The sequence below is a fragment of the Salminus brasiliensis genome, chromosome 25 (assembly GCF_030463535.1).
Source record: "Salminus brasiliensis chromosome 25, fSalBra1.hap2, whole genome shotgun sequence".
Classification (NCBI taxonomy): domain Eukaryota; kingdom Metazoa; phylum Chordata; class Actinopteri; order Characiformes; family Bryconidae; genus Salminus; species Salminus brasiliensis.
Window position 1 is genome coordinate 7,032,304 of NC_132902.1, and position 21,482 is coordinate 7,053,785.

The window sequence follows — 21,482 nt, forward strand, 5'->3', positions numbered from 1 at the left end:
ACCAGATAGGATGAGGCTTTGGTGTTGTTGTACTGTATTATTTTCTTTCAAAGATAGTATTGTGCATTTGTACTAAAAGGTTCTACCTTTCCAACTCCATCTGTCCATAGAACATTTTATCAGAAGCATTGGAAACTTAAGATGGGCTCCAAATTCTTTGCTTACTATATGGTGTCCTACCATGATTACTATTCTTGTTCAGTGTTTTTCTAATAGTGGACACACACATAAATGTGTTGGCTGTAGGTCTTCTGTTGTAACCCTTGGGTCCTTTCTCAGGATTTCCGATTGTGCTCTTGGAATGATCCCAACAAGACAGGTTGGGATGTATCAGTAACTAGTCTTTTAGTGCTTTTAGTTTTCTCAATGTACTCAATAAAAGACACACTTCAAATGACCATTTTAATGGAGAAACACATATAATGTTTACTTACTTTCTTGCAACTGGATGTTCTTATCAATGGGTAAAGAAATATTATCTTGAATGGCCAAGTTTCCATGGTTTGCAAATGCTGCTTAAAAACATCTGATTTAACTCAGCAGTTACATGCCAACTGTAGGTTGTGTTAGAGCAGGGAAATCATGCTGAACTTTGGCCCTCACTTTACCAACTGTTCTGAGCCATCATGCAAATTGCCCCTGCTGCTAAGAAGCTTCCTTTATGCCCCTTTGTATTTTTTGTCATTTTAGTCACACCCTTTTGAGAGTCATTTGGACAATTTGGACAACTGACTGATAAGCAATTAACTGGCCAGATGTGGTCTATTCCCGCATTATTCCATGACAAATTAAGAAGATAAAAAGTCAATTACAAGTAATTACAAGTTAAATTTGCATTTGGTAGTTGTTCATGGAACTCTCAATACGACACAATCAACAATTTGGCACATTCGCAAAAAGAAAGAAAGAACTGATGAGCTCAGCAACACCAAAATTTCTGCAAGAGCATTGACTTTACAGCATCTAGTCAGAGGGTTTGCAGAAAAGTAAGATTAGATAGAAAACACACAGAAAAAGTAAAAAGAACAAAGAAAGGAAGGGTATATAAGCATGTCATGGATGGCACTATTACGACGTCTGCTTAGTCAAATTCTGCAAGACTAATAAAAACATACCATGAAATCAACTCAAGAGCTGCTCAGGATTAAAAAAAGAAATGTTCTTAACAGTTGCGGTCACCAATCCTCAACCCAATTGATCATGCTTTACACTTACTGAAGACAAAACTAAAGGCTTATAGACCCACAAAGAGGCAGCATTAAAGGCTTTGGAAAGCATCTCATGCAAGAACCTCAGCAATTGGTGATTTCCATTGGACTTTCACTTTTCAGTCATTGTCACAAATTATTTGCAATGAACTACTAAAATAACTCATATATAACCTCATATATGACTGTTAGTTTGTCCTTTTACTTTTGAGACAGTGAAAACGAAAAACAAAAAAAACTATGGCTTTAATTTCTAAACTGTTAAGGAAGTAATTTTAACTCCTTAAATTAAAGCTGAAAGTCTACACTTCAATCACATCTTGATTGCTTCATTGAAACTTCATTGTGTCACTGTCCAAGTACTTTTGGGTCCTTGACTTTATATATATATATTTGTCTGGCTCATAATTAGATGCTTTTTGTTTCAGTTTCTGTACAATGCAGACTTTTCCAAAATACCTTGAAATAGTTTGTTCTCTTTGGCAGACTTTGCTTTTTAAATCTTGCTAATGAAAGCATCTTCATATTGTGACACAAAAATATATATTTACCCCCACACTAAAAAGTGTTGATTCACAGAGGTAGAGTCTGTCAGCAAAACATTCACTTAAATTTAAAAATACTGTGACACATTGTGGCAAAATGTGGAACGGAATGGTAATATACTTATCAATGGACATAGTACAATGACTTCAGAAGTATATAGCAGGTATATTGTTTGCCTGTTTACTAGGGAATGTCTTCAGCTTTCATCATGTTTCACTACACAGAGAGTTAATGACACAAAACACAGGATAACTAAACACACACATTGAAAAACAAAGAAAAATAAAATAAAAAAAGAACATTCAGATATTTCAAACATTATTGTGCATTCAAACAAAAAAAAAAGTCTTATGGAGGGCATTTCTTTGCTAGAATCACTGTTTAAAGGTCTTGAATCAATGTTTTCAATACAATGGTTTCCAGTAATCTGAAACTAAAAATATGCCTAAGTTTAAGATGCTTCTAAAATCACTGATAAATATATAATATTAAGAATTGATATATAATAAATTAATACACAATGTCAGAAGTGATCAAATACCAATGCACCTCTTCAGTCTATTAATACTTAAAATATTGATTAAATCACCTAAACATATCATAGTGTATTTTAACATATGCATATACATTTATATTATTAATAAACAGAAAATTACAAAGTATGATTTTATAGTGATTCCAGGTTTTTGAACTGTAGTGTATATTTATATTTAATTAATTATTTGATTTTTGCATCCAGTTTTAAAGAGAAAGCAATTTCTTTAAGACGATATTGTATGTGCTACAGGTTGAGCTTGAAAAAAAAAAAAAATTGTAGCTCAAATTAAAAATAGAGATAGTGAAAGGTATTTCCAGGGGCAGTTTTCTGTTTTAAGGCACTTCACAGAAGTTTTAGAAATGCTATCAAAATAGATATAGCATTTCTTGCCTTTTCAGGTAGTTAGGATCCATGCTGCATGCTAATAATTAATTTTAAAAGGGCAGGGGCAAGGTGAATATTGGTGTAGGTCTGGGTTGGTGTTTGTAGAATGTGTAGTTATTCATTTAGACTATGCTGTGGTCCTCCATGATTATGAAGTCTAGCTTAGTCCAAAGAAAAAAAAAGAGCAAAAACACATACTTGGTCATAATATATTACAGTCTGTCACAAGAAAAATGTTTGGCTCAGGTCTGGTGCTGGCAGATGTGAGGTGTTGATAGACCAACAGAAGGTCAGAGTTCGCTGCAGGACATTCTATTCTTCTGATCTCTGACTCAGCTGCCTCTCATACAGGCTGAGCACGTGATGCACAAACTGGTACTGCTCCGCCGTCTGAATCATGCCCCCCCTACACAACAACAGGATTACATATTACTGTTATGAGGTGTCTGTGCTGTATAGTGCCTTGGTAAAGATGAGGAAATGTTTTTGTTTCACAAATTGTGTACTACTACTAATACACAAATCCACGAGTCCACTGGAGCACTAATCTAAAAACATTTCTTCAAGTACACAGAAAAATCACTCATTGACCAGACCTACCAAAAGCCTGTGAGATGCTGATAAAAGAGGATATTTTCTCATCTCTACTAAGGGTGACAATAATTATAAATATTCTACAGGTTCTATTTGTATATGCACTTTAAATATATAGCACAAAATATAAGACAAAATAATATTTCTCAGCAGATAAGTTAAAAAAAAAGACAATATAAGTATGAAACCTCACACAATCAATTAAAAACAAATCAAAGTTTATTTGTCACATACATAGTCATAAAATTGTACAGCTACAATACTTAGGCAACTGTCACAGTCACAGGAAGGAAGATAAAAGGCACACAAATATACATTTGTAGAGATAGAAATAAAAGGGATTAATATATAAAATAAAAACATATAGAGATCAGATAAAAAATAAATATGCATAGAAAGAAACAAATATATAGAAAGAAAGAACAAATATAGCACCGAAAGAACATATATACATAAAAAACTAAAGATTATTGATGAGGTTGTAAAATTTGGACAGGAGGTAGTAAAATATTTGTTTAAAAAACAATGTAAATAAATATGTAAAGGAAGAACGCTATATAGTAGGCTTCATATAGTATTCACGTTGTATATGCAGGAAAATTGAATTAATGCCCTGGCTAAAGGCCCAGATTGCCTGGGGGTAGAAGCTCTTCCTCATCTTTTCTGTGTAAGTCTTCAGGGAGCAAAACTGTTTCCCTAAGAGAAGAGTCTATTTGTTTTGGAAATTCTTTACTAGCTTCCTTGCCTTAATCAGGAGTGTAGGCCAGGAAGCTTGGTCCGAATAATACACTCAGCTGATCGCACCCTCTGGAGAGCCTGCCTATTATGTTTGGTGCTCGTTTTAAACCAGTCTGTGAGGTTTTCTTTGATGATGCGTGGAAGGTTCTCTGTGGGCCTTCTTCACCAGTGATCCAAATCATCCAGGCAAAAGCCCTCCATGGACAGCTTGGATATGGCAGAATGACCACAAGTCGTGCAAGATGCGAACACCAAGGTACTTTAAATTGTCTGCTTTTTCCACTGCAGCTCCACTGATCCTGAATGTTTAGTAGCTCATATCCTGCATTTTGCTGCAGCCCACTCTCAGCTCATTTGTCTTCCTGATGTTAAGGAGGAGATTGTTCTCCTGGAACATCTACATTCTCTATCCCTGCCATAGGCTCCTAAAGCCACACTATGGAACTGTGACTCGAGTTTAGGCTGTGGATGGTTTTATTTACCCACAGCTTCTGACTTAAAGTCTAGTACTGCTAAACCATGTTTCAGTAAGGCAGAGGAGGTTGCAGTCCCAAAGGTCCCTTTGGAACTCAGAATATCACTGGGCCAGCTTGGAACCAAATAGAAACAAGAGTGTTGCTTTTGTCACTGTTGCAAGCCGTGGTAAAAAGAAAAAGGCTAATACAGGTGAAATTGCGGCAGCCAACATCACTAGCACCATCTTGGAATATTACAATACAATAGTTTTAATAAGATCTCCTGTCTAAATAATCCCCTAAAATAAATTCTGATGTATTTATTAATTCCTTGAGCCATTGAACTCTGTATCACCCTAAGTGATTGCTAGCTTTTGGCAGCTTCACTTGTATTCCATGTGTTGTTCAGATGCTAAGTCTTGTCTAAATGGTGTGATGCACCTTACATTTCAAGTACTTACAAGTGGACCCTATTATTTAGACCCCTGTTCTTATGCATTTTAATAACTTTAACCTTTAAAGTAATTGTCATGATCCACTCGGTCTGACAGTACCCCCCCTCCAAGGCGGCCAGGTGGGTCCCCCGATGGGCCAGCAACCTGCAGAGCATGAACGGCCACCGAGGAACCCCGCTAGCCTAGCTTGCTGGGACATGACCGCCGACGTGGAGGACGGCATCTTCTTCGCAGGGGCCGAGGCAGCAAGCCCCGCCTTTGCTGGACCTTGGGCAGCTGGTACAGCTTGCTTTGGGGCAGTTCTGGGTACCACCGCCGGACCAGACCTTAAACCTGGGGCAGCTGGCCCTGCTTGCCCGACAGGGGACGCAGAAGCCACTGCCCAGACACGAACCGAGGCGGACGAGACTGCCGACGTGGCTTGAGAGGCGGACGGGGCTGCCGAAGTGGCCTGAGAGGGCGCACTGGGCGCCTCCTTGAGTTTACTGGGCGCCTCCGTGGCTTGACTGGCAGGCTTGGCCGCCTCCTTGGCTCGACTGGCGGGCTGGGCCACCTCCTTGGCTTGACTGGTGGGCTGGGCCGCCTCCGTGACCGGTGAGGGCTCGCTGTGCGCCTCCGTGACCGGTGAGGGCGCCGGCATGACGTGATCCAGGGCCGCGAGCACCGCCTTGCCTGTAGCCGAGGAGCTGGGCACCGTAGCAGAGACCCTAGGCTTAGACCTAGGGCCCTGGACCTCAGGAGCAGATGTCGGCTTAAGGTGGCACCTGCCCACCTCCATGTGCTCGCTGACAGGTACCGCAGACGACCACGTCAACGATTCTGGACCCGTAAACCCACCCCGACGCTGCATAACCGGACCGGTCTGCCTTCCAGGCCCGGCAGCTAAACCCCCAGCTCTCTGTGACTTGGGCTGTGACATGGTGGGGGTAGGGCGACCTGGGAGCTGGTCAAGCCTGATGGCGAGCGCTATGAGCTCATCCAGCTCAAGCGACTCACCTCGTCACGGCAACTCCTGCTGCAAACAGGGGGCAAGCCCGTTGCGGAACTGGGCAGCAAGCACAGCGTGATTCCAACGCTGAAACACCGCCTTGAAGTGCTTCAGGTACTCAGAGAAGGGCTCCACGCTAAGCTCCTCCCAGGTGGCTATGGCCCAATCCAGAGCTTCTCCAGCGAGAAGGGATACAAGAAAGGCGACCTTCGCCTGGTCAGTGCTGGTTCCTTGACTACATAAATAAACCGAGCACTGAAACAAGAACCCCTCACAAAGCTCTGGATCACCAGAATACGTATCCGGAATGTCCATCGCATATGGACTAGTGACTTGGCTGGGAGAAACAATCGGCTTCATGAGCCTCTGGATGTCACCCAATAGTTGGGCGACTAGCTGCCATTGGTTTGCCTGTTGCTGCCTCAGGCGACCAACGGCCTCAGTAACACTCTGTAGAGAATGCTGCTGCTGCCCCAAGACTTGTCCTTGGGCGCGAGCAGCTAGATCTCTGGCATCCATCCCCGCTGTTCGGGGGTATTCGGCCGAGACTTCTGTCATGATCCACTCGGTCTGACAGTAATGTGTGTTCTTAAGTCCTTTAGGTAAATACAGTACTTATTCTAGCATGAGTTAAGTTGTTCCGTTTCTCTAAAATATCAGCATAGCAAAAAAACAAACCTTCTTTTGCCACAACATATCAATTTCAATGTTAATGTACATTATACGTTATGTTTTCATTATGCTATATACATATACACAATGTCATGAAACTAATAAAAACTAATTTCTTATGTTTGCATATTAGTCAAACTTGTTCAGATATTTTAGATTTAAGTTTATAAATGATAATTTCCTTAATTTAAAAAAAAGTCCCTGTGTAAAATCCCACTGATAATGACACTGATAATGAAGAGAAAGGTTTGTGTCGTAGGCAAGAGGAGTGCATGGAAAAATGGACCCCAAGCAAGAATTAAGAGACTCAAACTGCAATACTTGCCAAAAGTTACTTAGTAGTTGATTCTGTCCTTCTTTCTCTTTTGTTATTTTGAAACTGTAAAAGATGTGGAGAATGTAATCTTGTTTTAAATATTAAATAAATGTGTTGAAATTAGATAATCTATTTTTTGCTGAGCTATTCACATTATTAGATATTTGACCAGGGGTGCCCTTACTTTTTTTTGCCACTGCAAAAACACATGAGATCAGGAGGGTGGTAAAAGCTTTAACATGGTTTGTAATTGTCACCGCCCAGGGGCGGTCTCGGGCCGCGGCTCACAGGCGATCTAGAACTCCCCCTTCAACGTCTTGTCATGTTCATGTCATGTTTAGTTATGTTCTGGACTTTTATGTTGAAAAGGAATCTTGTGTTAACACCTATCATCGCCATCTTGGTTTTAGGTTGTTTGACATGTGTCTGTTCATCGTTTGGTATGTGCTACACCTGTGGGCTGGTGCATTTAAGGACGGCTAGAGCAAGCAGCCAGGGCCGAGAACTACCTTTAGTGTACCACATGCACCCAGGTTATTCAGGTAATGGTAGAGACTCAGTATTCACCGGTCTGGTCTGTAGAGTCCATCCTTGTACAGAGGACTCTCTCTCTACCTTGCTAGCTTAGCAGGTGAAGCTAACTAGCTAGGCTGCTCTTGCCTCAGGGTCTATTAGGGAGCTACTGCAGGTCTATGGCGATCTTTCGCCAGGCTTCATAGGTTCAGCAAGCTGGGGTCCTGGAGCTCCGGGAATGAGCGACTCTCCGGCTTGTTTCAGCAGTTAGCTCTCCTCACCGTCGGACCGGAACAGTCGTCTAGGTTTGGCGGCTGACTCCTCATGCTCTCAAGTCTAGTAAGTTCAATGCGCCTGACTAGCGCTACTCTTTATGTCCTAGTTCTTAGTTTTCCCAAGCTCGACTTGGAAGTTTATGTTTCTGAGTAGCGGTATTGGCTCAGCCCCGGCAGCTAGCACAGCCCTAGTGCCTCACCAGCCCCAGGTGTGTTCTTTTGGTTTGCCCTGTATTGGTTGTCATGGTTGTTGTTGTTTCGGTTCCTCCTTATCCCTGGTAGTCATTGCTGCATTTCTGTTTTGTTTATGGTTTATTGTGATCAATAAACTCTCTCGCCTTGGTCCATCCCCTGCGAGTGTTCACCCATTCTTGTCAGACCGTGTGGATCATGACAGTAATATGGCAAAGTTTAATTTTAAAAGCTTTTACCTGGGCAGTAGGTTCATTAGCTTAAAGCACTAAGAATAATGTTTATTTTTATTTTATATATACATTAATGGAAGTGAAATATACATTGCTCAAAAAAATAAAGGGAACACTTAAACAACACAATATAACTCCAAGTAAATCAAACTTCTGTGAAATAAACTGTCCACTTAGGAAACAACACTGATTGACAATCAATTTCACATGCTGTTGTGCAAATGGAATAGACAACAGGTGGAAATTATTGGCAATTAGCAAGACACACTTAATGAAGGGGTGGTTCTGCAGGTGGGCACCACAGACCACTTCTCAGGACCTATGCTTTCTGGCTGGAGGATAGTATGAGGACCCAACGTCCACAGATGGGGGTTGTGCTCACAGCCCAACACCGTGCAGGACGCTTGGCATTTGCCAGAGAACACCAGGATTGGCAAATTCGCCACTGGCACCCTGTGCTCTTCACAGATGAAAGCACATGTGACAGAGTCTGGAGACACCGTGGAAAGCAATCTGCTGCCTGCAACATCCTTCACCGTGTGAGACCATATGCTGGTGCGGTTGGCCCTGGGTTCCTCCTAATGCAGGACAATGCAGAGCCTGCTTTACCCCAGACCCCAGCTGCTAACCCTTGTGGGAAATCCTGACTCCTGACCCAGACCTTGGAGGAATCACTGTCTCCGTGTGTAGCTTGTTTTTTCTGCTTTCTATCACTTTCTAGCGCTTATTTTTTTTTTATATCTGTTTAGTCATCTACTTTTTTTGAAACTGCTTTTAGATTGTGTTTACAGTCCATGGGTTTATCAAAAAGACAAAACATTATTTCAGTGCCCAAATCAACTGCGGTAAGTTTGTACTTTATTATGGCTGTTGTTGGGCTTTTTGAGTGTGAGAAGTGCGGTATGTTTAGCCTAGACCCTTTTTAGGGTCACATAGTGATGAGGATAGCATTTGTACTAAATGCGAGCTAGTTGGCTTTCTGGTGGAAAAAGTGGACCAGTGTGCATAATGGGGTTATTAAAGGATAGAGAGCAAGAGTCACTGGTAGCAGCCCCTGCTTTAGGGAGAGCTACATCTTTGGCAAAATGTTAATTCGTCCCCCCCAACACTGTCTAAAGCGCACAATAACCGCAATGACAGCTGTACAGTTTACTAAAAACCTCCCACCCCTTAGCTTACACTCAGTCAGACCAAACAGAGCTAGTTAAATTAACAAACGATCTAGAAAATACCCTCCGATCAACCTTAGACAAAGAGGCACCGCTTAAAAGTAAAATGATAAGGCAAAAAAGGCTTGCACCGTGGTACAGTGATCATACTCGTACCTTAAAACAAACAGTGTGGAATCTAGAGAGTAAATGGCGGACAACCAAACTAGAGGTGTTCCACTCTGCGTGGAAGGACAGCCTTGGTCAATATAGAAAGGCACTCATTAAAGCTCACTCAGCGTATTTGGCCTCGCTGATCGAAAAAAACAAAAACAATCCCAGGGTTCTTTTTAGTGAGATCCCTAAACTTACTAAAAGCAAGGCAGATACTCAACCCCAGATTCCAACATCTTTAACCATTCATGTTTTTATGAACTATTTTAATCATTCATTGGCTCAAGTTAAATTCCGTATTGAATACAAAATTCTTCTATTAACATATAAAGCCCTCCATGGCCTCACTCCTGAGTACCTGCAGGATCTTATTACATATTACGAACCATCAAGACTACTTAGATCTCAGGGTGCTGTCCTCTTACTCGTTCCCAAAATTTAGAAAACCTCAGCAGGGGGAAGAGCCTTTTCTTACAAAATCCCCCAACTCTGGAATAACCTTCCAGATAATGTTCGGGACTCAGACACAGTCTCAATCTTTAAATCTAAGCTGAAAACTTATAGTTTAGCTTTTGATAATGAATGTTTCTTAAATAAAGGCTGCAGGTCCAGGGGTTCACGGACCCAGGGAATTGTAGGACACTGAGATGCTGGAGCTGCCGTCTTGCTGCTTACACGCAGGTTTGTTGACGGTGGAGCAGATAGATGCTGGCATTTTTAGGATGCTCCCATGTCTGTGTTACCCTCTGGCTCTCTCCTTTTAATTAGGCTGTTATAGTCGGACCTGCCGGAGTTGTCAGACACACTCTGATACTGCTCAACATTCTCTGCCCTCCATAAAATTCCTCTCAGAACTAACTCTCTCTTTTTACCTTCTCTGAGTAAATGGCCACCCAGCCCAACCTGCTGGAAGACTGCCCGCTGAGGTCCCCTTTACCTGCGTCAAACCAGCTGCCACCTACCAGTCCAACCAGCAGGCCCCCCATCCACCACCACACATAGCAGACCAGCGGCTCACCCGCCTACCATTGCTACCTCAACTGCCACTATTAATATCACCACTATTAACTATCTGTTGTATCTGGTTTGGTAATTTTTATCATTAATGTTTAAATAGTTCTGACCAGAGGAGGATGGGTCCCCCTTGTAAGTCTTGGTTCCTCCCTAGCTTTCTTTCTCCAGCTCTGAGGGAGTTTTTCCTTGCCACTGTCGCTGTTGGCTTGCTCACTGGGGGTCTTTGATCCTTCATGTCTTACGTTATTTCTTTTTTGTCTCTGTCTTTTATTAATTACTATATAGTAAAGTTAGCTGAGGTAACTTGACCATAGCATTTGTTTGTTTACCAAAAGACTGGCTGCTTTCCCCTGTGTAAATTTTGATCACATGGGATCAACTGTGGCTTTCTGTCATCTTGAACTGGCTTTAATTTACTGTAGATGCTGCATAGCGTGTTGTGGAAAGCTGAAAAATTGTTTTTCTTTATTTTGTATTACTCTGTATCCATTATTGTATTCTATTACTTTGTACCCTCTACTATCCTACATTGAAGCTTATGTGGCTATATTAGTACATCTGAACATAACAACAGACCTATGTGGTGGTACAGTGACTTTTTATTTATTAAGTGGATTGACCAGAGGAGGATGGGGACCCCCCCCTTGTCAGTGTCGGTTCCTCCAAAAGGTTTTCTTACAGCATTGAGGGAGGTATTCCATGACACTGTTGCCTTTGGCTTGCTCACCTTGGGGTTTTATGTTCCATAGTTGCAATCAAAATTATTCAACCCCATTGCAAATTAGTTATTTTTTTGGAACATTTACAAGCATTCAGCTGCTTGCAATAAACCAAACAAGAATAATTTCAACAGCTAAACACAACTAATATAACATAATATAAAGAATTATTCTGAAGCTGCAGAATTTTTATGACCAGCATCTTTAGTACTTAGTAGAGCACCCTTTTGCTGTTATGACCTGCTGCCATAAACAATGGCCTCCAGTTTACTAATGTTCTTGCATTTTTGAGCCACAACCACATTCATTAAATCCCACCAAAGATTTTCCATGGGGTTCAAGTCAGGCGATTGTGATGACCACTTTAGAATCTTTTAGGACTTCTTCTGAAAGTAGAGGTGTACAGGCATGGAGATCTTCAGCACTTACTATGGGCCTTAATGTGCAAACTGAAACCTCATGCTGCAGGCTTTTTTTTGCAGTCACTCTAAGGTTTTTGACCACCAACCTCCTCAGGAATTTTTTTTTTTTAAATCAACAAGCAAACAGTCGCTTTCCTAATAATGGAGCTATGTAATAACTGAAAGTTTGGAAGAAGGACCACACCCAAACCTCCTCTCTATTACTACGCACTATAAAACCGCTCCGTCCTTCTCGTTCTCATGGCGAAAATTTACACAGACCAAGCTGTTGCTGCCTTCTCAGTGTTTTGTCACCTTTGCCCTTGCTACCATGGACCTCCCATTACCTCCTCGGATGATCTCTCTCTCCTTCCCCTCCTCGTTCTGCTCCATGGCTCAGGACGGTTGTTTCTGTCTCGGCCACTCATGATAGCGCAGCCTTATCTGGCTCTTCCCGATGCATCCGCTTCGCCACCCGTCCCTTCCTTCATTTGCATCTCAGGGAATGCCGTGTCTCCTGCTGGTTCCGACAGTCCTCCTTACATCCTCTCCACTGCTCCTCTGGCCACCCCGCCTGCTGGTCCTCTTGTCTCGATCGCAACATGTTCTCCTGTGGACATGGCTCTCTTTTCTTGCTGCTCAGTCTCCAGACTCTGCTTGCCGCACATTCGTTGAGGGGGATGTTATTGCCTCTGTGTGATAGTCTCATCTTCGTGCCTTCTGTGTCCTTCCAACCTTCTTGGAATCACTTTGGACTCTGTCCTGTTCCAAGCCCCCTTTCTTCAGGGGGAGACGTACAACTGCCCTCTGGGAGCTCTACTCTGTTGTCCCCACTCCTCCTTGGGTGCATGAGTGGACAGGAAAGCAATGCTACCCCACCACTGTCCCTGCTCCTCCTGATGGTCCAATTATACTCAACCTCTATCGGGCAAGGGGGGTCTGGCTTCGGGTCCCATCAGCTCAAAGCCCTCCAGAACTCAAGTCCAAATTTCTCAAGTTCTCCTTCCTTTCCTCAGCTAGCAAGCGTGGTCCGCACTTTGCAAACAGCCTTTTATTCAGAGAAATTTTCAATAACCTTTACAGAGCAACTGTTTGCTAAATTATTTTGTTATTAGTTGAGAGTGATGACTTGTTGCTTAGTCACTTTAGATTACCAAAATCCATTTATCATTTTATACAACATTTGTGAGCCCGCTGGGGATTTTTTGATTGAGAGATTGCTTGATGAATCAAGAATTTTGTGTAAACTAGGCATGCACCATGCTTAATTCAAAATATATATATTTGAAGGAGCTCTAGCAAAACAGGTACAATATTTGTATGATCTTTCTATGAGAGACTATAAAGACTGTCAAATGGTTCAAAACTCATGGAATAAGTTCACACCAAGTACACCATAGTGTTTAACCTACACCAATCAATCTGACAATCTGCACAAAATAAGTCAGCTTTTAGACAGCATAATTCATCTAATGTCTGTTCTGCCAAGTGAGCAACAAATAGAATGAAGATAAAGGTGGTGATTTGAACTTCATTCAACAAAATGTAAATTTATCAGAATAATTATTTTTGCTTTTTTTCTAGACATGTTATAGACATTTTCCTGTGATTCCTTAGTCCAAGGGCTTCATTATATGGTGTTTATTTGAAATCAATGTTTACTAATAGTTTACTAATAGTCTGCCACTTGCATCTAAAGACAATCTGTCATTATAAATTGCAAAGACTGAGAATCTTTTAGATTTACTATTTGCAAGACTGCAACTAGATTTCTTTTGAGATTATTTCATTGAGATTATTATGCTCCTGGTGGAAATTAGCAAAGAGAGAAACTGTTGAACACGAACAGGAAACAGAAGCAGCATTTGGCCACAGCTGCCCTTGTGTGTGGACACAATCTTTCCTGCTTCCTGTTTGAGGCTGGAAAATCTCACCCATTGGTTATTTACAATGTCCATGTCAGGTTTTGCATGGATTTGTCTGCTACAGAGAAACTGTTTGAAAAGTCATTTGGTGTAAGGTCGGCATAACATGCAAACAAACATCTGAGTGAACAAACCCCAAGTTAGTCCTGATATTAAATGTGTTTTATCTCAAGCACACCTGATGCAACTAATGAGGCTCTCTGTCATCTGATTGCATTATCAATCATTCTAAATTATTTGAAAACTGCAGTAACTGCATTGAAACCGCGTCGCGGTCCACAGGCTTCAAGTTCAAGGACTCTTAGGTTCACGTTCATTGGTTTAAGTATTCACGTGTGTTTTGTTTCAGTGATTGGATTCACCTAAGGCTGGGGTACTTAGGGAGCTAACGCTGACATTCTCGTGGCCGAGAATGATCCTTGCTACGTGAAGCTGTATGGTTGGCTTCGCTGTTCCAGAGATTCTAGGTCTGTCTATGGTGTGTCTCTAGAGTTCGCTCTTTGAGAGCCGGTTCATGTTCAGGAGTATATCGCTTCATGGTTTGCAGTTTGGTTGCCCTGAGGATTCGGCGGCCAATTCCGTTGTTCTAAGTCACATAAGTTTAGTTGCGCCTGACGAGCGCGGTGTTACGTTTGTTTGGTTCTTCCCTATCTCGCCTGGCTCCCTGGCTACCAACCAGCCTCAGGTGGCTTTCAGGTTTAGCCCATGTTAGTTTGTCACGTTTGTCTTGTTTATCCATTATCCCTTGTTCTTGCTGCATTCTTGTGTTTTCCCCTGTTTTGTTTTAATAAATCTTGCATCGCACTGTCCCTGCGAGTGTTCACCCGTCATTGTCTAGCCTAGCCAGCATGACAGAATTCTCGGCCATAAACCCCCGAACAGCGTGGATGGGTGGCACTGAATCTGGCTGCTCGCGCCCAAGGACGAGTCTTGGGGCAGCAGCACCACACTCCGCAGAGTGTGTCTGAGATCGCTGATCGTCTGATGCAGCAACAGACGGACCAACAGCAGCAAGTCACCCAACTAGTGGGTGACATCCAAGGGCTCACGGAGCCGTTTTTTTCCCTTGTCACATCCTTAGTCAGTATCCGATGGACGTTCCGGATACGTATTCTGACATTCCGAAGTCAAGACAGCACCCCGCGCACCCTCCGAAGTCAAGACGACGCCCCGCGCGCCCTCCGAAGCCATGGCGGCGCCCCGCACGCCCTCCGAAGCCACGTCGGCGCCCAGCGCGCCTAGTCAAGCCACGTCAGCGCCCTTGCCCGCCTGTCAAGCCACGTCGGCGCCCCTGCCCGCCTCTGTTCATGATTCGGTAGTGGCATCTTCGCCTCCTATCAGGCAAGCAGTGCCAGCTGCCCGAGTTCCGGCCATGGTGGTGCTTGCTGCCCTGATGGCGATGGCGCCTCCAGCGTCGGCCCCTGCAACGGCCATGGCAGCCCCAGCGCCGGCCCCTGCGAAGTGGACGACACCCTCTGTTTCGACCCCTGCCAAGTGGACGGCGCACTCTGCGCCAGCTCCTACGGTGCCCTCCGCGTCTATGCCTGCGATTATGACGCCCACTGCGTCAGTTCCTGAGTCTGCGGCCCCTTGGATGGCGCCTGCCTGGGGTACTGATGACCATCGGCCCCCGGGTAGCCGCAGTTAAGTGGTTTTGGTTCTCGTCTGATCTCTTGTTTTATAGTCATGTTCTTGCTCACGTTTTTCACCCCAGTCTTGTCTTGTTTTCATGTTTTCTAGATTGGCCTGTGGAGCCTGTGCCCCGGGACGTGGCCACTCCGGCGGACTCGCCACCGGAGCCTGCGGAGGCGAGGGGACCCCCATCCACGTGGTCAGGCGGGGGCTGGGTTCCCATAGGCGTGGGGGCCGGACGCAGCGCATTATGGTTCGGGAGGGGTGTGTCCCATGTGGGAGCTAAGTTGTTGCTTTGTTATCCTAGATAGTTGCTATGGTGTAGCTGAGTGGTTACTAGGTGGTTGCTATGGTATCTCAGGTGATTGCTATGGTGGTGTTAAACAGTTGCTATGGTATCCCGTGTGGTCATAGGAGGTTCCCTAAGTCAATGAGAGTACACAAGAATATTATTAATATAGCAGACAACCCTTCTGTTAAGCAAAAATATTTTGTTTATGAAAGACTGAAAGATAGAGGGGTGTTAACAAATCTCATGACCGTATATTTGTAGTGGTCTGATGATGTGGTCACAAATGTTTTCCACTTGTCTCCCTCCCGAAATCTGTCCAGGTCATGTATTCAGGTGGGATGGATGTCTGTGTCTGTGCTTTCTATATGCTTCACAGGGACTGACTGAATGAGAAGGAGTATAAGTAGGGACACTAATGAGGGTATTGCAATCAGATGGCAACAGTTAGTATTCTAGGAAGTATGACATCATGACTTCTGGTGGACAGGTTGGGCATTACATGTTACAGTCTACTGCAATCACACTAATAATAATAATAATAATAATAATTGAAATGATATGGTATGTAGATTGTTGCCAAGTGGTTTCTAGGTGGTTGCCATGGCCTTGGTATCTCAGGTGATTGCTTTGGTGTTGCTAAGTAGCTGCTAAGTGGTTGCTAAGTTGTTGCACTGGTTTAGGTGTGTGATAGAATTTGGGGTGCAAAAGGTTTTACCCAAAAAACGGTTGGTCCAATAGCTCATCCAATATGTTTAGCTAAAATGTGGATTGAACACTTTTGCTCAAAAGCTCATCCAATGCGTTTGGTTAATAGCAGTGTCCACAAATGTTTGGCTACCCCACATTGCCAAACCTATGATCAAACATATCTAATATATTTGGTTAACTGAACTGTGTGCACAAAAGGTTTGGCTAAATATAAAGCATAAAACTGCACTAATCGTTCTGCAATAGTGTTCTAGAAAAGTAGAGGATTGAACACATTTCAGTGCATTCCTATGGGCAGAAAAATATGTTGCTAAATGGAAACTACATGTCTACATCCCATAATCAGACTGAACAATCTGGAGCCGGAATGGTATCGATATATTGAAAACCGTGGGACGAGACGCGCTTCAAAATTCAAAATAATAATAATAATAATAATAATAACAATATTTTTTTGAATAAGACAACAATATACTATAATAACATAAGACAAACAGAAACAAACAGTGTGATTCCCAAATGCTCATCCAATACCTTTGGCTAATAAGACCATAAAAACGTCTTGGGTTACTAAATAAGTTACATGAATCTCATCTCAGAACTTTCCTTATAAGTTACTATACTCAATTAAAGTAGTCACGTCACTGTACTATATGGTGACCATGATAATAATGCATTTTTATCCTTCTTTGCATAATTTGGAATCGTTTCTGCATTATAACTTCTACATGTTACCCATGTATGTATGTGCCTCATACTCACGGGTTAAAAGAGTTTAGCATTTATGTAACTGTTCTAGCTGAAGAGGACGGAAAATAAGCTTGTTATATAATTAGTTGCTTATTTAGAGTAAGAACTTTGAGTCCGTGTGGGACATGCTCACACACAGACACACACACATAGCAAAACAAACAGTGGTGCTTGTCCTCAGACAGATAAAAAGACACCTCAAAAAGACAAATTTATTGAACCTTTGAGCAAGTCTACATGAACTTTTGACATCCTGCCTAAGGAAGACTTGCTCCACCTGAACAAAGCCTGCTCTACCATTCAGGATCGCTTCCCTACTTGGCTGAAGCAGAGAGTGCCTGCTCGGAAGTGCGACAGCATTCCTCAGGGCTCCCCTTCTACTAGCTGCGGCAAAATGAGCGGAATGCAGAATACTGGTCACTGTAGATGGAGTGACCAGTGAGTTCTCAAAGGAGATGGCAAGATCGTTTTTAAGTCCAGCAGTTCCCGGGATGTACAGCAGCTCTGTCTTGCTGGGGTTTAACTTGAGCTAATCATTCATTTGAACATATGTGTGTGTATGACCAAGAGCACTGAACAGTTTGTATGTGTTTGTGTGTGTATGTGAGACGTTCAATATGAATCTCATATTTGGTCTCAGTTATTACCCAAAGAATTTTCAATGCTCCTAACCAGATGGATTGATTGACATGTTGTGAATGTCATGTGTTAAATTTAAATTGTTTTGGATAATTATTTACTTACATATTCCACATGTTCTTTTAAGACCAGTGTTGAGATGATCGGATATAAATCAGAGGACTAGTTTAAAATGTGTCTTTTTCAAACAATGCACATTTCTAAAAAAAAAATGGAGAAGGAAAACAATTAGTTAGTAAGGCTCACTACAGTGTATTAGAAAAGCATGATACATTTACTCATTTTAGTGTTTTGAAATGTGAACAGCGCACCCAGTGGCTGATACAGATCAAGCTTCAAATGGTAGTATTGCATGTTGGCCTTGTTTTTTGAGTATGACATCAGACTCTAAGTACAATGATCCAGGACAGCATATAGTAGCGGCATACAAATTGTCTTGTCATGGGTGGAGTTCTCAATAATCCTCCTGGACTTTCTCAGGCAGTGGCTGATGTAAAAAAACAAACGGTTTGGAAGCTGAACCAGAATGATTTGCTGGACTGTTCCTGTACCAGATGGTGATACAGCCTGTCAGAATACTCTCCACAGTGCAGGTGTACAATGTCCTGAGGACATGGGGATTCATACCAAACATTCATGTCTGAGGTAGAAGAGACGCTGTTGTACTGTCCATGTGAACACCAAGAAACTTGAAGCTTCTGACCCGCTCCACATTGGTCCCATTGATAAAGATAAGGGTGCGAACTCTCTCCTGCTTACTGAGGTCCACTATCAGCTCCTTGGTCTTGTTGATGTTTAAAGAGGGGTTATTATATAAGCTAACCTCCTCTCTGTGGGGTGCTCCTGTCTGTCTGCATTGGAGATCAGGCCCACAATTGTTGTGTCATCAGCAATTGTAATGAGGACATTGGAGCTGTGTCTGGCTGTGCAGTCATGGGTGTTCAGGGAATACAGGAGTGGGCTGACCACACAGCCCTGGGGCTCCGGTGTTGAGGATCAGTAAGGAGAATGTGATGCTGCCCATCCTTACTACTTGCTGGTGGCCTGTCAAGAAGTTCAGAATGCAGCTACACAGAGAGTGTTAACTGTAGTCCACAAACAGCATTTTTACATACGTGTTTTTCTTGTCCGGGGGGAGAGGGCAGCTTGCAGAGTGAGGGCAATAGCGTCATCAGTGGATCTGTTCCGCCCATATGCAAATTGTAATGAGTCAAGGGTGGCAGGTAGTGAGAAGAAGATGAAGTCCCTAAGCAGAAGGTCGGGGAAGGCTTTGTATGCCTCCCAGAAGGGTGTGTAGCAGTGGTCCAGAGTCTGTGGTTTCCATGTGCTGCACAAGATGTGCTGAAAGAACTTGAGTGCTACTTTTCTCAGATTTGCTTTGTTAAAGTCCCCAATAACAATGTATGCAGCCTCCAGGCATGTGGTTTCCTGCTTGTTTATCCCCTCATACAGTTTCCGGAGGTGCCAGATCTGTGTCAGCCTGCGGCGTTATATACACAGCATAAAGAACAACCAATGAGATCTCTCTCGGCAACCACACTGGCCTGCACGAGATGATAAGATATTCCAAGTTTGGGGAGCAAAAAACCCAATGAAGTGTACATTCCTCCGATCACACCAAGCATTGTAAATCAAATGCTGGATGGCCTGGCCTGGGAATTCTGGCTGACATCCATGAAACAGAAGTCCCTCGTTTTACGGTGGAATAAGATCTGTACCTGAAGTTTGCTCAGTTAGTTGTCCAAGGACTATACGTTTGCCTGTAGTATGCTGGGTAGAGGAGGGTGGTGAGTGCATCGCCTCAGCCTGACGAGGACTCCAGCTCTCTTGCCTCTTTTTCGGCTTCTTCAGCAGGTGCGTGGCCAGGCGGCCCAGAAGAATGACACTCCTTCTGTGTTTACAAACAAAGGATCTGTGTTGTAAAACTCGAAGGTTTGCGGTGAGTGATTGTCGATCATGACAGAACGATCTGTTGTGAAGTGTTAGAAAACTACGACGACTAGAGAGAGATTGCAACACAGCATTCAAGCTCTGTGCCATTTTGGGGTATCTGTAGCATTTAGATCTACCACACACCAGTTGAGAGAACGCATGTGGCACCCTTTCTCTTCTTCGCTGTCCAGTACTGTCTGTGCCTGGATGAGCTTTTGGACCAAGCATGAATTGGGCAAAAGTTTGGCACCCCACATTTCAGCCAGTAGTCAAATGCTTAGCAACCTAATACCTTAACAGCCACCTAGGAACACCTTAGCAACCAGCACCTATAACAGAGCAACACCTTAGCAACCACTCAGCAATACCTTATCAACCACCTACCACCATCTTAGCAACAGCCTATAGCAAACACATAGCAACACCTTAGCAACTGTCGAGCAATGCCTTAGCACCAACCTACCAACACCTTAGCATCCCTCTACCAACACATAATCAACTGTCTAGTAACATTTTACCAACCACCTACCAACAACTTAGCAAAACCTGTTATCTTAGCAACCGCCAAGCAATACCATACCAACTACCTAGCAACACCTCAGCAACCACCTACCAACACCAAATCAATTGCCTAACAACACCTCAGCAACCACCTACCAACACCAAATCAACCGCCTAGCAGCACCTTAGCAACTGCCTTATCCTACTTTAGCAATCAAGACCTATACCATAGCAATCACCTAACAAAACCTTTGAAACCATCAGGATGCTGTAGTATTTTTAACATTACATCCAAACACCATTCAGCTTTTCCAACATGTAATAATCTTGTTTGTCCAGCACATCCCACAGAAGCTCGATCGGAAAGAGGAATTTGAAGGTCAAATTAGATACTAACCACTGCATACCAAAAACACTCTGCAAACTGTCATTTTGAAGATCATCTGACCCAGTTGTGTAGCCATCCCAATTTGGACCTTGGTCAAAGTTGCTCAGATCCTTAGACCCATTTTTCCCACTACCAACAAATCATTTTCAAGAATTGACTTCTTCAATTGCAGCCTAATATGTACAGCATATTCCTCCCCTTGACAGGTGTTATTATTTACTTTATCTGTCAGTGGTATCATTGCTACTGGAACAGATACCTGTATCTATAAAAACACACATACACACATTTATTCTCTACCTGTCCAAACGTAGCTGGCTGGTGGTTCTCAAGATGTCCACAATTCCTTCACGTCTCAGCTGCTCACATAGGATAGTAGTGGCAATGAAGCAGCCAGTGCGGCCAATACCTGCACTAAATAGAATTTTACAGATAAAATAAATTCTTTTTAGGTAATATTACAGTAACCTAATTTTTTTTTGTTTGAGTGAAAATAATGCAGACCATTTTAGTTTAAATGCTGGAAAACGTGAAGTATTGTTAAGATACAACACTACTGTATTCACACACACACGTCTTTAAAACATAGGTTACACATACAGGTAGGTGTAGTCTAATAAACTGACATATTTAATGCACATTGTCTCTTCTGCTTGCACTACCTCACAATAAAAACTTTATGTGTGTAACTTAATGTGAAAATTATGAGTTTATAATGGTACCTGCAGTGGACAATGATGGGACCACTATGACGTGCAGCATTTTGCTTCGCTTCTTCTACTTCTTGAACTAGTTGTAAAAGAGGTGGGGCTTTGTCTGGAGTTTTCTGATCTGGCCATGATGTGTACCAGTAGTGTGTTAGACTGCGCTCCTCACCCTCAAACTACAAACACACACATACATACACACAACACATTTGTATGTTAAGAATGATATGTGAGAAAAGAGGTAATACATTTTGTAGTTTCTGCACAACAGATAAGCTTGAAATGTTGTGGCTTGTTCATCTAATGCATGTATTTGCTCATCAAATATGATGCATTTATTTGTTCTTTGAGTCTCATGTGGACACAGGATGACTGTAACAGGAGACATTTTCAAGTAATTCAACCAAGAGACGTTATAAATGAGGAGACCAGATAAAGTACCACT

The 21,482-nt window shown here is 42.7% G+C and overlaps 1 protein-coding gene across 17 annotated transcripts in view; it reads right to left on the reverse strand.

Annotated features, from left to right (window-relative positions):
* Nucleotides 1–388: 388 nt before the first annotated feature.
* The window catches only part of ptpn5 (protein tyrosine phosphatase non-receptor type 5), a 134,428-nt gene continuing 113,334 nt past the window's right edge, over nt 389–21,482 (reverse strand). For 2 of the 17 annotated variants that reach the window (XM_072671271.1, XM_072671273.1), the window contains 3 exons: nt 21,053–21,213; nt 20,631–20,744; nt 389–3,082 (listed from right to left, as the gene is read on the reverse strand). In XM_072671271.1, the coding sequence (XP_072527372.1) occupies nt 2,989–3,082; nt 20,631–20,744; nt 21,053–21,213 (369 nt within the window). In that variant the 3' untranslated portion in view covers nt 389–2,988. Of the gene's footprint in view, nt 3,083–17,258; nt 19,401–20,630; nt 20,745–21,052; nt 21,214–21,482 lie in introns of those variants that run through there. The other 15 variants (XM_072671269.1, XM_072671278.1, XR_011978529.1 and 12 more) reach the window with 15 other exon arrangements.